General features: G+C 44.4%; 1 protein-coding gene across 2 annotated transcripts in view; it reads left to right on the top strand.

Moving 5' to 3' along the window:
• The window catches only part of TSPAN18 (tetraspanin 18), a 119,439-nt gene that overhangs the window by 85,598 nt on the left and 17,840 nt on the right, over positions 1-16,001 (top strand). For both annotated transcript variants that reach the window (XM_058025684.1, XM_058025685.1), the window contains 3 exons: positions 8,947-9,036; positions 14,237-14,328; positions 15,069-15,263. In XM_058025684.1, the coding sequence (XP_057881667.1) occupies positions 14,266-14,328; positions 15,069-15,263 (258 nt within the window). In that variant the 5' untranslated portion in view covers positions 8,947-9,036; positions 14,237-14,265. The remainder of the gene's footprint in view (positions 1-8,946; positions 9,037-14,236; positions 14,329-15,068; positions 15,264-16,001) is intronic.

The following is a 16,001-nucleotide window of genomic DNA, read 5'->3' as shown; positions in this document are numbered from 1 at the left end:
AATCTAAGGCTTAAATGGTATTAATGTTCTGATGCAAGGTGGTTTGTGCATCAGGAATGGTAACCACAAATCTTGTAATGAAATTTGTCATAAAATTTATTGTCAAATGTATTTACATGGCATGACTCCACAATGTTTTCAGAAAGATTCTTCTCCCTGTGCTGACTGCAGGGATGGGAGAAGAGGCTGTTAAATGCTGTGTTTCTTGAGACAACTTTTCTTGTTCTTAATGCAGAGCAACTCTGCAGCTTGCCTAGGAGATTGTCCCCAAAGGCTTGTCTCTATGTGCTCAGAATATTTTGAACATCCTGTTGTTTCCTATGTTTTCTCAGCCTTAATGTAGGCTGCTTTGGCTCTTTGCTCTGCAAACCTCATTTTGATACTTTTAAGATATGGGGGTTTTAGCTGAAATGCAGCATTTCTTTCAAATTGCATGCTGATCAAGAAAAGAGGCATAGAAAAGAGACATAGCAGAGTGTGGGTATAGTGAGCTCCAGCCACTGAAAACTGGTGTGATTTGGCATTCAGAATTCAGCCCAGTCCTGACTGATGTGGAAGTTAGCCTGTGGAGTCCTGTTCCTCATAAGAGATCTGATTTTGTTCTCCCTAAGAGGGTTGCCTAGACTTTCAAAATCAGAATTGTCCAGTTGGGTCCGGGTGTGTTTGTGCTTCTTTTGGGTGGGAAGAGGAAGGTACTCATCAGTCCATCTACAAATTGTTTTTGTTCTGATTTAAGGCCATGGGATCAGCTTGTGCCTTCATCATTCACTGACACATTTGTAATTGTTCCAGCCCTTCTGATTTGAATTAGAAAAGGTTTCATGTCTTTAGTTTGTAAGTCCTGACTTCCAGTGGGTAAAATAGAAGTGAAGGCTGAGTAAAGCAACCAGAGTATCTCCATAGTTACATTTGCTGCTTCAGTTTTGAGAGAGTCCTTAGGATGCCCTGTGAGTGCATGCCAGTTTTTACGTGTAGGTTTAGTTTTAGTTTAGGTTTAGTTTTTATGTTCCAGGCTTTGCCCCAGGCTATACCCAGGGCTCTTGCAAGCCATGCTGGCAGTGAAGTTTCCAGTGCTGCTCTCATGTGTTATTTAGGTTCCAACAGAGCTAAAAACCTACTTCACAATCAGACTCAATGCTTTCCCCCCAAAGCTCACAAACCTTAAAACAAAGAGTGCCTGGGGAGACTCTCTGGCACTGTATTAAATATCCTTGACGAGAAAAGGTCTCTTACAATTGTGGCCTTCCTAATAGGCACCGTGGGTAGTATCAACACAAAGATATCTGTATTACATGGTTTGACCTGCTTTAACCTCAGCCAGTCTCCTGGAGATTTAGAAAATATCTGTTCCATACAAAGGTCTTGGCTTTCAGGCAAAGTAGAAGCAGTTTGTTTAGAGTCCCAGCTTTGTGAGAGGAGATGTTATGCTTTTCGTGGGTGAAAGTCACCCCACTGAGGTTGTCTGAAAGCCTCTGGATCCATGTCATCAGCACGTAAGCTGCTGATTTTGTTTGCAAAAATAAATTACTCCCCAGTCTCTCCAATTAAGACTTTTACATATGCACTGCGCTCAGGGAATAGGGATATTTTGAGAAAGAGGGTATATTGTTCATAGTGTTTCCTTTAGGGGAAAAAAGGTACAGTCTTCTAACTTTTAGTTGTTGTGGAATGCTTGATAAAATCTAAATGAAAACTAGAACCCCAATTTTGCAGGTTTTTACATCCTTTAATTCCCCTTCCCCTGCCCCCCTTTGGAGAAGTTTAGGTCTGTCAGCAATATAAGTGGGATTTAGATCAACCTCAGAGCAGTTAAGTGGTAAGGAGATTTCCTCAAGGTTATTTGGGTCCCCTCCCACAAGTGGAAGGATGAGGTCATGGAGGGGGAAGTGTTATAGGGGCGATGGAAGCCAGTTCCCCCATACGGGCACCTCAGCAAGGTAAAGCTCCTGCCTCCTCAGGTGTCCCCTGCCTATGTTGCCCTTGCTGCCCATTTTTCCTGCAGTGTGACAGCTCCAGGCCGCAGGGTGGGGAGTGCAGCTGTGTCTCAGGGCTGTGTGCCCCACACCGTGCCCGTGGTGGGTGCAGCAGGGCCCTGGGTGAGAGCTGCCCGTGGGGCTGTCGGCGCTGCCTCAGAACCGCCGCTGCCAGCAGAGGCAGCTTCACTGGGTTTCACTCACCTCTTATTTCCTAATTTCTGCGAGAGCTGAAGCCGCCTGCCCGGCCTGAAGGGCTGCCAGGCTCCCTGTGTCTGGTGCTGGGAGAGGTGGCGGTGTTGCTATGGCACTGGAGGTGTCTCCAAACCCCACTGCTCTGGCAGCTGAGCCGGCTCCCAGCAGCATGTCCTAATTGCGGCTGTGCAGCAACAAAACAAATATTCGGAGATTTCCATAAAGGCTGTAATCAAAGGAGCATCCCTTGCTTTTTAATATGTGCTGAATGGGTTCATTTGTAAGCTTATTACGACTTCAGCGAGAGAAGCTATTAGGATGATCATTAGCTGCCTGTGCAAATAACAAGGAAAACCGTGGCGTGTTCCAGAATAACCTCCTTTTAAAGGTCTGCACTTTCAAATGCATTAACAATAACCAGCCATGCTGTCTTTCATGTTTACCGTGCCATGAGTAAGGACAAAAGAGAAAGGAGAAGGGGACAGTGAACTGCATGCTTTCAAAATACGTTTCAGGTGGAGAGAAAAATGAGGTGTTAAGAGAGCAGCAAACTCACTAGCATGACATTGTGTGTATTGATGCAGTATCTGTTATCCATTGGGAAAGCAAAAGCAGCTGGGAGCCAGCCTTTGAGTTTTGGCTCATATCTCACTTGGTCCCTGTGCTCCTGTCATCTGTGTATGAATTGTGCTTGGGGTCTTTTGTGTGCCTGGAACCTGATGGCTGCTGGAGCACTTAGATTATATGTCTTATGGAGGAGGAGAGAACATTTAGAAACACGTATGCCAAGATTATGGGATTTATTAACTCTCATTTATTTTCCTGCAGAACATCTGAAGCCCTCTCGTGGGCTGTGGCCATGGTTCACTCTCTTAATCTGAAATCAAAAATATGTGTAGTAAAAGATGTTGAGTGGTTGGGTCTTCATACCTTAATTGGGGCAGGTGTGGTTCAGATCAGTCACATTTACCTTTCAAACCACATTAGCTGCAATTTTATGTGCTAGAGTAAGTTAAAGGTGCTGATTACAGTGAAACTCAGTTTAGATTTGCACATGAAATATTTATGAGATATGTATCAGTTTGACTATAAGCAGGGTAACTTAGACTTCAGGTCTGCCTCTCCTTCATAGGCCATTTCTCATGTCTTTTGCTGCATTCGTGTTTTCCTGCACATATCACACCTGTGCATGTATTTCCTACAATATCCTCTTGTGTTTAGAATCCATTACACTTTAGGATGCATTATTATTCTTCTCATTAAAAACATTTAAGAGATGACCAGAAGCAGATAAATAATGTCCCTTCTCAGATTTCCAGAAATATTATTTTCTGGATTATTTACTATTATTGAGATCCCTCATTTAAGATCTGCTTTTCTTATAGGCTCTTTTTCCTAATCTTTGCTTTTCTAGGCTGACTAAATTGATTGTTTTGTTTTTATATCTGAGTAGGCTGTTACCTTGAACAGAGAATTTTCTAGCTTTCTGGGGTTTGGGGGGCTTCTGTCTGGTTTTGGTTTGGTGGGGGGATTTGTTTAGGTATTTTTGTTGTTGTTGTGGGGTTTTTTGTTTGGTTGGTTTTTTTTGTTTGTTTGGTTGTTTTTTTTTGTTAACAATAGTTAATGCATTCAAAGTTCTGTTTGGGATTTCTTTTTAAAAAGGAATTAAAGTTATTACTTCCGCAATCAGATGATCCTAAATAGTGGGTTAGTTTTTCCACACCTCTACCTTATGAGAAAACACTGAGAATAAACACGACAAAAAAAAAGGTAACCTATTGATCTGCAACTGCATTCTGCATTAAAACAGGTGATACAAACAGAGATTTCAAATTCCCTTGCCCATGGCTCCTTGCCTCTGCCTAGACAGTCATGGATTCTTTTTCCTGCTAAGGACTTAACATCATCATCTTTCTGATAGGACAAAATAAGCCCTGCAGCTTATAGTAATCCCTTTTGGTACCATCCTTACTTTAAAATATTTTTTCTCCTCTGCCTTATTTCCCTGAAGCACGCAAGTATTGGGAAAATTCTTAAAATATTGAAAATCATGGTCTGAGGAGGACAAGGTTGCCACAGCAACTGCCCAGTGTTCCTGAGATTTATTCCTGCATCTCTCAAAACCATCACGAATGCCACAAAGTGCTGAGGCACTTGCTGCAAACAAAGCAGGGCTATAGGAAAGGAGAACAGAGAGGAGCACCAAGGAGCCAGTTGTTGTAAAGGTGAGATGTGGCAGGCTCAGGGAAAACGTGGCAGCATTTGGAGTTTGTGTTAAATCCCCTCAGTGTCTGCAATGCTGTGCGAGTGCACGGAGTGCTCCAACACATGACAGTGGGTAATGTCACTTGGCCTGTGCTGCAGCTCCGTGATCCACTCTGGAGGGTGACATTGATTCCGTTCAGAAGGGAAACACTGTCAGAAAGAGGAGGCCAAAGTTAGCTGCCTCCCTTTGGGCTTGCTAAGTAACAGCTCTCTGGGACAGGAGATGCCTGACAAAGAGTGCTGCTTGTCAGCCAGAAGTGATCATCCTTTTCATGGGCTGGGACTGGTCTCAGTATGGACTAATGAGCAGAGAGCTATATTGGGGGTCAGGAGGTTTAGCACATCCATTCCCCTTTTAGCCCTGGTTTTCTCATCTAATAAACAAAATTAATGTTGTTATATTATCAGTGTATATAATCTCTGGGTCATCTGTGTAGAAAGGCAGGCAATCAGTACCATATGGTTCCATTGTACTGCAGTTAATACAAGGAAAATCCACCTGTGAGCTGTCTGAGGGCTTTTTAAAAAGGAACAGAACTCAAAAGAATTGCAGGCTATCAGATGTTTTGGTTCTGTATGCAGGATCTTCTTTTCTGAGACAGCTGGTTCCTGTGTGTGAGAAGCTGTATGGAAGAGCCAGATGTGATTACCTATGGAACTTTCCTTGGGAAGGGGCCAAAGTGAGCAAGCAGTTCATGTTTTGAACGGTGCAGTGTGCACATTTGCACCAGCTGAAATGGAGTGGTCTGTGGCCTGAAGGCATGCTGGCACTTCAAACACATAATCTAGCACTTTTCAAAACATTACAGCATTTAGAATTGGTTCTGCTCTGGGACTTCTGAATTTCCATTCTGAATGTCTCTGCATGTGTGGGAGATTTTACCTCCATATGATCTCACGTATTCTATGCACACATTGTGCAAAGTTGCAAATATAAAACAGAGGGTAAGAGTTGTATTAGTAGCTATGTTGTAAAGTTGGTGTTATTTATTTGATAATTTAGAGGGGTTCAGTCCAGCCCTCTTTGTCCTCTTGTGTGAGACTGATGTGCTCTTACGCACACAGACTTTTGGTGGCAGAAGTGTGCTCTTGTTAGCAGCAACCAGGATGAGATGAGACCCAGCTGCTCTGCTTGTGTAGGAAACTTGGGGTAGTTTTAGAGGCAGCTCCGATTCATTTAAACACCGTCACAAGCCTCATATGCTTTTAGTGTTATCAAAGCCAATCAGGTTGCTGTTTGCATGTATAAGATGCCCCTGAGGACTTTGCTCACTCAGCTGTACCGAGGAATTAAATGCTCTGAGGCAGTGCAACAGGCTCATTCACTCCAGTGCTGCAAGGCAAGGTGGTCATGGCTGGTAAATGGGCCTACCGTTGCAGTGACATTAGCATTTTAATGCAACTAAAGAGGAGGTAGATTGACTGTAATTTAGTATCCAGTTGCAGGGCCTTGTGCAGGTCCCCTCATGGCTGCTCCACAGGGGCCGATCACGCTTACACAGTGCACTTTGGGATCTAATTGGATTTACATGAAGTAATGTAGTTGTGTCATAGCAAGGATTCTACTGCACAAGTGCTATGAAATTCCAGAACAAACAATTATTTATGTTGGAGCAATAGCTACAGGGTAACACATGGGGCTGACAGCTTGTGCCAAGGTCCAGCTCTAAATCAAAAAGTGTTTCACCTCTTTTCTGAAGGGAATGAAATTATTCTGATCCAGCTTCCACAGAGACGTTTCTCCTCACCTTTCACTGGAAAGCACTGACCTGACACAGAGATCCAGCAGGACATGACTTCTGGATCAGAAGTCATGACAGCCATGGATCATGGGGCTGGCATGTGTTTAAGTGTATCTCGACCCTGCAAATGTATTGAGCACAGGAGACTGGCAGAAGCTAGAAGTCCTTGTGACACACAACAGTTTTAAGGGGTTCATCTGGTGGCCCTTCCTTCTAGTCAACAAGCTGAATTTCTCACAAAGACAGGCCTTGCTTCTTCATCCTGCACACTCCATTAATTTCTCGTTTCACTTGCTGCCTGTTGTCTGTTTCAACCCCTCTCTGTCCCATCCCTCTTTGCTCTGGAGCTCCAGCTGCCTTTCTTGCAGCTGATACCAGCAGGATGCACATGTTTAGCTGCTTTTCCTTCATGAAAGCCGGCTCCTTGATGGGCTGCACTGTGAATGTGAAGAGAAGCCAATGCTCAGCGAGGAGAGCTGATGTGGTGGCTGTGGACAATGTGCCAGCCACAGCTGGCCAGCCCAAAGATGAGGCTTAGCCTCAGCTGTTGCTCCTGCTCCCACTGTGTTTCCCCAGAGACTGTAATTAAAGGCATCAGCTTGCTGGAGTCACAATTAGGCATGGTGGGTTTGCACTTTGTGCAATTCTCCCTAATGACAAAATCGTAGCTATTAACCAAAGAGAATCTGTTTGGCAGGGACTTCCTCTCCTTTAAGGCAATCGTCAGGTGGATCATTGCTGCTTCTTGGCACTAAATGCAGTCTTTCATCGCTTCTGACACAGTACCTGCTGGTACCTGCTGAAGCATTTAAACTCTTCTTCTCTGAGGTGCTGTAATTTCTTTAAAATATTGTGACTTATGATGGATAAAAAAATAAAACTCCTCTCCCACGCAGACCTCAGAGGGCTCGTAGGAATGTAATTATATGCACACACAGTAGGAGCAGGAATCCTATCATTCTGGTTATTTTCTTAATGATAGGTTTATATAGCACAGTGTCATCTCTGCTTTAAAGTTAGAACCAACTTCTCTTGGCAGCATCTATCCCAAGAAAGTGGCATCACAGGACAGGGCAACCAAAGAAATTGTCTCTCAATCACACTTGCAATGCAAAGGATGAAGCTTCCCTGCACGCCCCAGAAATAGATACAAAGGTCAGCATGGGCACTGAGCTCTGACTGCCAAACAGGGGCTCTCTGCTGTGAGGCATTGTCCCCTGTCCTAGATGTTCCCTCTCTTCAGACCTGCTGAACCCCCTGCAGCCACCTCCCGGGCAGTCCCACAGCACCCTGTGAACTTTGACACTGGTGGAAAAGCTGTACTGATTGGGAGCAGCCCTTGTACCCAGCATTGTGACGTAGGGCAGCTCAGCCCCTGCTCGGCTCATGCCTCCAGCACTTCTGAACACAGGTGGATTGGCACGAGATGTTTACACCCTCCAGATTTCCAAGGGGAAGCCATCCTTGTCCTTCATCTAGAGATGAAGGTTTACAGTGACAGAGGAAGGACATTAAATGTGAGGAATTAATGCAAAAAAAAAGGTCTATGAATATTCATTGTATGCTTTTTATTGTAATAGTTTCAGCCACCTTGAAACTCCTTGTTTGCTCCCTGCCAACAACAAACGATAGACTTTTACTCACAGAAGTCTTAATGGCAGGCAATTTTCAAAGGCACATTTACTAATGTTTGTGGGAAACAGATGTTAAATGCACCCACTCCCAGAAATCATGATGAAATGCTGGCACTGAGAAAGCAGGGAGAGACCCAGGTGACTTATCTGGTGCCTCTCAGAGAACAGCAGCTCCAGCAAAGCTGAGAGTATGCCAAAACCATGTTTGAAGGATGAGTGAGTGAGTTACAGTGCTGGGTCCTATGTGAATATTAGACTCTTATGATATGGGGTGCTCTCTGAAGAGTGAAAGACTGCTCCTTCCCCACAGGCCCTGCAGTATGGAGTTTGGGCTGTGTCAGATGTGTGGAAAAAGCAATCTAGGAGTGGGTGCCCTGAGAAAGCAAGAGTCAAACATGTGTGCCTTGCACATCAGTCTGTATTCTCACCTCACCTTTGCCTAGTCAAAGGCTTTCTTCAGCATTGTGTGGGCAGAAATTAAAACTTACTGAGAAAACTGTGAGTGTTACTTTGAGGATAGTGGCAGTCTGCACCTGAGTCCCTCTGCCTGCACCCCTATATCTAATACTTTTGGGTGGCCAGGGCTGTGGCTTTGCTGTTCCTGTTGCTGCTTTCCAGGCAGTGACAGTGAGGCAGAGGGAGAGGAAATAGTTTGCTCAACTTGGCGTGACAGCTGGCTGGAAGAACGAGGGACAGCACCCAACGTTTATGCTGCTGCTCCTAATGGCTGGGCTTCCCAAAGATGCATTCCATCTTCCTTCCTGCCTTTTCCATTTTCCCAGTAAATGGGCTGTAAAGTCACAGCAGATTAAAGTTTGTCTAAACCTCCTATAAAATATTGAAGGTGCAGCTGGTATTAATCTAGTCCTCTTGTGGTATGAAGTGCAGGTGTAATGGGACTATACATTTACATGTGGTCTGTGGGCATTTAAAACACCCCCCAAAGATTGTTACAGAGATTCTGAGGAATTGAATTCCTCACTGGGTATTAAAAGCTCTTCATTAGTGCTAATGTACACCAAATTAAGGTGGCAATTAGACTGAGCACTTTCATCAGGACGGTGTGTTTTAATAAATTGCGTATTTAACATGACTACATTTTATTGACTTCAGTAATTGCGTATTTTTCTCTTACAGGACAAGCTTGGATAGAAAGAGATACATGGGACACACAGACAATTAAACACTGGAACAGACACTGTGCTTCAAGTCCCAAGATTAGTAAAGGTGAGTGCTGTTAATGGCTTGCTCTTTCTGAACACCAGGTACTTCCTCTGTATCTCTGTTGGAGCAGCTTAAGGGTGGCTATGGTGTGCTGGAGGCAATGAGAAATACAGACTCATCCCACCCCACCAGTGGGGTACTGCAGAAAGTCATCCTTCCTTATGAAACTCCTTATGAAACTGCCCCTAATCTCTGTTGCATTTAGAGGAGCAGACTGTGAGAAAATAATGCTCCGAGAGGATTTTCTGGAAGGCTCTTCCTGTTAGGTATGTTCTCTTAGGAGATCCCACCGGAGCTGAATATGGCTTGCGGGTAGTGAACCCAGAAATCCTCTTATGAGAGGTGTACTTGGGAAGGAAGGCAAGCGTGCTGAGGCAAGTCTCCATGCCTGCAAGCCAAAGGGTTGTGATGCCACGCTGCTGGGGAGGGGACACCATGGAGCCATGCCAAGTGGTGGTGATCCTTTGCCACCGGTGTAGCATAGAGCTTCAGGGATTTTTCCAGTGACGCCTTATCTGGGACAGCCTCTAGAAATCAATATATTTACTTGAAAGAGATTCTAGTCCATATTTTCTAATACCTTTAAAGGTACCTGGTACTGATTCTGGAGAACTTCAAACACATCTGCTTTTAGTTGGTGCATTGTGAATGGCTACAAACGTAGATGTGAGTTGGCATAATTTCCTGCTCAAGCCACAGGCTAATGGCTAATGTTCTGTAGGAAGTATTGCAGAACTGGTTCTGACGTTTTAGAAGAAGCAACAGTTCAGCATCGGTTCAGTGGACAAGTTCTTCATGCATGTTGACAGCAAAGAGATATTTATGCTGAGAGAAGATATACACAGATCATGTGATAGAAAAACAGTGACTGAAAAGGTGATTTGCATGAGGGCAAGAGAACCTGTAGACATCTCTCTCAATCTCAGTTATTCTGTGTTTTCTCTCAAGTACTTGAGATGGGGAGACTGATGAGCAATCAGTCAATCTTTCTGAATTTCTATACTGAAACACAAATTGTCTGCAGTGGCCTGTTAGGGATGGGCAAGGAAAATTGAGGTTTGGGGTGAGGTTTGAGACTGGTGAAGATAAGGTGCTCCTGAGAGTTCTGACAGACTGGCACATCCATGAGATGCTCTTGTTCCATTTGCCACCAGGTAACTCAGACACACCTTGGGCAGCTGTTTTGAATAGTCTTTTTACCAAGGAAAGTCATCAAATATTGGAAGAGGTGTCCAGGGAGATGGGGAGACTCAGTCCTTGGAGATATTAATAATTTAACTAATGTGACTCTAAGCAGCATGCTCTAACTTTGAAGTTGGATCAGATTTGGAACTGGCCCAGGCTGGAGGCAGTGGGTGCTTGTACTCAGTGAAACCCAGAGATCCTGTCCAACCTAAGTTTTTCAGTGATTCCTTCTTCAAGGCAAAGGTAAAGAGGCAATCTAAGTGAATCCATGGGTTTCAATTCAGTGTTAAAGGAATATGGGGGCTGAGGGAAATGTCAGTGGCAGCAAAGAGAAAAATTGGAGGCCTTTTGGAGGGGTATGGTTGGGCAGCTGCCTTTAGAAATGTGAAGTTCAAGGCAGCTGCAAGGCATGCAAAGCAAATGACAAAAGGAAGGAAGTGGCTGGAGAACAAAAAAATGCATTGCTTTAAAAACTCGACTTTATTCCTAACTGATTACAGCAGCTGGGCTGTGTTTCCTGGCTACACTGCTGGGGACTTTTAGCCTCCCCATCCCTTTCCAAGATAAAATTAATGGGGGATACAGGGGAGAGAGAAATGTAGAATAATGTGCCTTAGAAAAAGCTGAACATTTATAGCTACATTTCAGACAAAAACAAATGCATCTCATGTGTCTCACAGGTCTGAGATGGGACAAGCCAGGGAGAGCATCTGTCAGCCTCTGTCTTCTGCAGTTCTGACTGTTCGTGTTTGCCTAGCTTTAAATGTCTCCTGCAGAGAAGAACTTAATATCTCACAGATCTGGGGCCTGAAGGAGGGGGGGTAAAGGTATTTTTAAAAGGTAGATTAGCACATAGGCATTCAGTTCTTATCACACTTGTATCAGTGTGTAGTAGGAGTAACTCAGATAATTTTCTCTTTGTGTGTATGGCTTAAAAAGAAAAGTAGAACGAAAACCCATCTCTGTGAGTCAGGACTGTCCTTTAATGTCAGTTATTTTAGCCATGGAGCCTGTCAACTGGGATTCCAGGTGCCTTCAGCTAATTAGCAAAGCTAATTGGAGGCTTGCATTGAGTTCCTCTGATGTGGAAACTGATATGGTTTGTTGTTGGCTTTACCAGCCCAGACCTCACAGTATAGCCTCTGTGCTCCATTCGCTCCTCCTGAGTGGAAGAAGTTTGGAATCTGAAAGCCTCAGTGAGTGTGGTCTTGATCTGAAGCACAGCATAATGAGTAAGGTTGCACTTAGTTATTGCTTGGCTGTGAGAAGTGTAGTGGGTTCAGGAGTTACAAATCTGAGCCCAGTACCACTGCTGGGGACAATCTCTTTCCCAAGCAAACAAGAAGGGAGCCCTTGTTTGTCAAAGCTGAGTGTGCATGTGTTCATGCTACTCCCAGGCTTTTGTGACCGACTGGTTTTTCTGGACAGTGAAGTTTCCAGGATCTGATTGCTCATTGGATTTAAAATCTCCCTTCCCTTCTTATGCCTGGAAAACACTTTAACATACTGAGTGGATAGGCAGGCAGGAGAGATGCAAACAATCATAGCCTATGTTTGTCTTTGTAAATAAAAGTCGACCTGTATTCAGCTCATGTAAATCAGAGCAGTCCTAAGGGAGCTTGCTCACCTTACAGAGGAAGCTGTCCCAGACATGGAAAGGAAAGTAAGGCAGGAACCTGATTTATCAACACTACAAAGCAGCAAGACAGTGTTAGGCTTAGAAACTGCTGCTTTGTGGGTGACGGTAGTGGGGTGTGTGAATTATGCATAGTGTCACAATAAGGCTAAACTGTTTTGAGTTTTGTTTACTCTTTTTTTTTTTTTTAACAAAGTCTACTATAATATGGATCACACAGGTGGGTGCTTAAGGCAGCTGGACTTTGAAATTTCTGAGATTACTTTAAGACTTTGGCTAATTTACCAAGATTTAGCCATTCTATGTTTCACTGGAGCATTAATTTTTAGTGTGGTGATGGGAACATCTATGTGACACTAATTGTGGGACTCTTAAAATCCCAGTATCTTAGTGAGTTGTCTGTATTTTCATACCCCTCCCAAGTGTCCAAGTCATAGTGGAGCTGAAGGCTCACTTTTCCCACAAAATTGAAGAATTCCCTGCCCAGCTCCTTAGCCTTCTGGACTTGAAGAACCCCTTTTCTCTGTCAGATTTGCAAACATGGCTTTAAACAGTGTCAGGGAGCTGTGGTCATTTCCTGCAGGCATACATCTGAGCTCTGTGTCCCACCCCATCTCCTGTAGTCACCATCTTGTCCTCGAATTTCTCTGGGCAGAACAATTATGTACCAGGGGTATAAGAAAATAAACTTTATAAAGAAAAAACATTGTCCTCACTCTCAGGTTTAGATTCAGGTTTGTGTTTGTCCAGAAGAAATTCCTGTAGCAAAGAGAGTTCCCTGGGCAGTACCCAGCCAGCGGAGGCACACTGCTGTTCTGCCCCAGGTACAGGCAGCTGCAGAGGGAAAACAGCCCACGTGAGCTCCTGTGAAACACCATTTGTGTCTCAGCCTTTCAGCTTTTTTACAAAGAAGGAATAGATTTGATTATAATCAAGTGAAAGCAGTATATCCAACACACACTGTGTAACAAAAATCTGGCTCTTACCTCAGGCAGCCCCGTGCTGGGAGCTCTGCGTGCCACGGATTATCTCTGCTCTTTGGCTAAAGCAGAGCAGAGCCTATGGTCACAGAGGAAAGCATCTCGTGAGGCTCTAGAGCACTCACAGATTTTGTGGTTTAACAAAAACAATGGAGTGAAAGGCAGTTTTATTTCTGGCCTGGAAAAGATCTTGAATAATTTCAGTTTTTTATTTTAAGTGAATTAAATGGACTTTTCTGCCATAGCATATCATTAGATACATGTCTGTTAGGGAATGGTATTTGCAGTGGAGAAAGGGAATGAGATGCATTAAGAAGCATGTGGGCTTTGGGAAGGCTCCTCTGGGGAGCCAAGCAAACCTGTGTGTCTGTGTTTGCAAATGTATGGCTCCATCTGTGCACAGTGCCATGACTGCGTTGTTTCAGTGGAAGTTTTACTATTTAATGTATTTATTTGTCTGTCCCTCTAGGGTACTTAGTGATGTACTGGCATGTCTGGACACATAGTCACTTCATTGCATAAATGAATGCAAGCAGGAACTTTCCTCCAGTGTAGCCTCACCTGGTCAGGATTTATTGCTGCTCTTCCAACAGAAGCACTGGCCAAGGAGTTTGTTGTCTAAATCAGACACTGAGTTTCAGAACTGGTTAAGATTCCTTAGCAATTTTTCCTGGCCTCAAAAGCTTTCCAACATTGATCCATGTGTTCTTCTTGCAAAGGACCTGTGCAGGGTGGAGCACAGAGCAGCAGGATCTCCCTGGCACAGGAACATCTCTCACTGCATGGCAAGCAGATGCTGTGCCCAGGCTGAGTAACCATGTACGGATGTCCTCCTTGGTCCCTGCCATGTCCTTGCACTGCTGTCATTCCAAGCCCAAGTGTCTACAAGCTTCCCTGGAGCTGTTCATGTTAGTGTGGTGTTCATTCTGTAGAGGGAGATTGTATGGAGAAAGCTGTCCCAAATGTCTTTGTGTGTCTTCTAACTGGGCACAGCTTGTTCTGGCTCCTGTTTCAATATGACCTTTTCTCAGCGTGAAATGGACAGGTACATCCAGTGATTCTCAAACTTGACAAGCTTTAAGGAGTGGGGGAAAAAATTCTTCATGTGTAGAGGCATATTTTTTCCCCAGTATCTCAGTCTGCAAGTAAAGCTAGACCTTTGGTCTCCTGCAACCTTCCCCTTCACTTCTGTGTTCGCCTTCCGACCTTAAAGAACGCAAAGGCACCAGGCAGCAATCATTATCTCTTACTAGCCTGTGCTGTGTTCCCCCTTCAGGTAAGAAAAGAGCTCTTCTCTATAATGAACTCCACAGGGTCTTGGGGGAAATACAAATAGATTGGAGATAGGATTGTGTCATTCCAATAAAAATGAGCGTGCTAAGAAAGTGCTGCTGTTTTGCAGGAGGAATTGGACAAAGGACCCTGAAGACCATGGAGGGAGACTGTCTGAGCTGCATGAAATACCTGATGTTTCTTTTCAATTTCTTTATATTTGTAAGTATTTGGAATTCACTTTCTTTTCTGGATCCCCATTTCCAGCAGCCTGCTGTTGCCCAGCAGGACAGGCTATAGTGTGGTAAAGATGCCACAATACAGAATATCCCCTCTGTTGTGCACTAGCAATCACTGAGTGTTTTGCAGCATCCAAAGATGCCCAAACATTCAGCAAGGCAGCACAGTGGTCACTGTTGTCTGAGTTATTGCTGTCCTTGACAGGGGAAACCACAGGGAAAGCTGTAACTAATGATGCACATAGTTCATCCTTGAATGGCAGAATAAATTGTTTTCTAGTCCTGGGTGCCCTGCTGAGGTTTTCACTCAGGAGCAGTAATTTCCCTACCACATATGGAGTCATTCTTAGCTGGTTTTGTTTTTGAAAGGAAGGGTGGGAGTGCCCAGCCACCCTGGCCTCTGTGGCAGGTATGGTTCATGTGAACCCCTTCACTGTCCTCCACAGATGTGGCAGCAGACCAAGACTGTCTTTCAGCAGTACAGAGGGAGTAAACAGTTGGTAGAGGGACATGTCAAGAAAGAAAGGTGCTTTTGCTGCAAATGATTCATTTATTGAGCAAGAGATACTAAGAGGAGCATGTCAGAAGTCACCTGCACAGCAGAAACACAAACTCCCCAAATCAACAGCTTTGATCAAAAGACAGCAATGAATCCAGTTTTTCTGCAGCGGTTGTTTTGTGTTGACCTGTCTCCCTCTCTCTCCTGTCCTCGTGCTGTGACAGCTGGGAGGAGCATGCCTGCTGGGACTCGGAATCTGGGTCATTGTGGATCCCACAGGTTTTCGAGAGATAGTGGCAGCCAACCCCCTGCTCTTCACGGGAGCGTACATCATGCTGGCCATGGGAGCCATGCTCTTCCTGCTGGGCTTCCTGGGCTGCTGTGGTGCCATCCGTGAGAACAAATGCCTCCTGCTCTTTGTAAGTGCCCTTGCAGTGTCTGTTGGCCTCTTGGTGCTTCGTAGGGGTGACTGGATAGATGATGCTGGGATAAGCACAGGAATGGGCGTCTGCTGTTGTAGCCATTATTCCTTCAGACGATAAGTAGGCTTAGGATACTTTTACACACTGCTTCTAATACAGATAATTTGCTTTTTCACCTATATAGATTTGAGCCCAGTCTGGGAATGCATTTTAATCCTTTTAAGCTTTGATTCTAATTGATCCCATTTGGTTGTTTGGTCTTTTTCAACATCTGTAAAGTGACCAAAAATGATCCTTTCTTGGCTACTCAAAACCCACTGGTTCACGACAAAGGAGGGAACACTGGGGCACAGCCCCTGTGCAAGGGAACCCCCCATGCCAGCAGAAATGCCCAGGCCAGAACTGCATCACAGCAGTCATTGCTGTCATTGCTGTTCTCAATAGCTGGTCACTCCCTGATACAGCCTGCTCTGCTCCTAAAATGAACCAGATTTGATACCTTTGGACAAATTTTCCCTTGAATAACAGGATTAAATTTCAGCCTGTAGTGGTCATCAATAGTCACAAAGAGCTAAAATAAGCCACTTCTGCCCTTGCCCCCCACTCCTCCCAAGTTCTGATGCTGAAGGATTTTCAGCCATTATCTCCTGCTGGAAAGCATTGCCAGTTATGTATTGAAAAACAAAGACCATTAGTTTTCTTTTTCTTTTCCTTTTCTTTTCTTTTGGTGTGGTT

Source organism: Melospiza georgiana, chromosome 6 (assembly GCF_028018845.1).
Source record: "Melospiza georgiana isolate bMelGeo1 chromosome 6, bMelGeo1.pri, whole genome shotgun sequence".
In the NCBI taxonomy this organism is placed as follows: Eukaryota; Metazoa; Chordata; class Aves; order Passeriformes; family Passerellidae; genus Melospiza; species Melospiza georgiana.
This window is presented reverse-complemented; position numbering and strand designations above follow the sequence as displayed.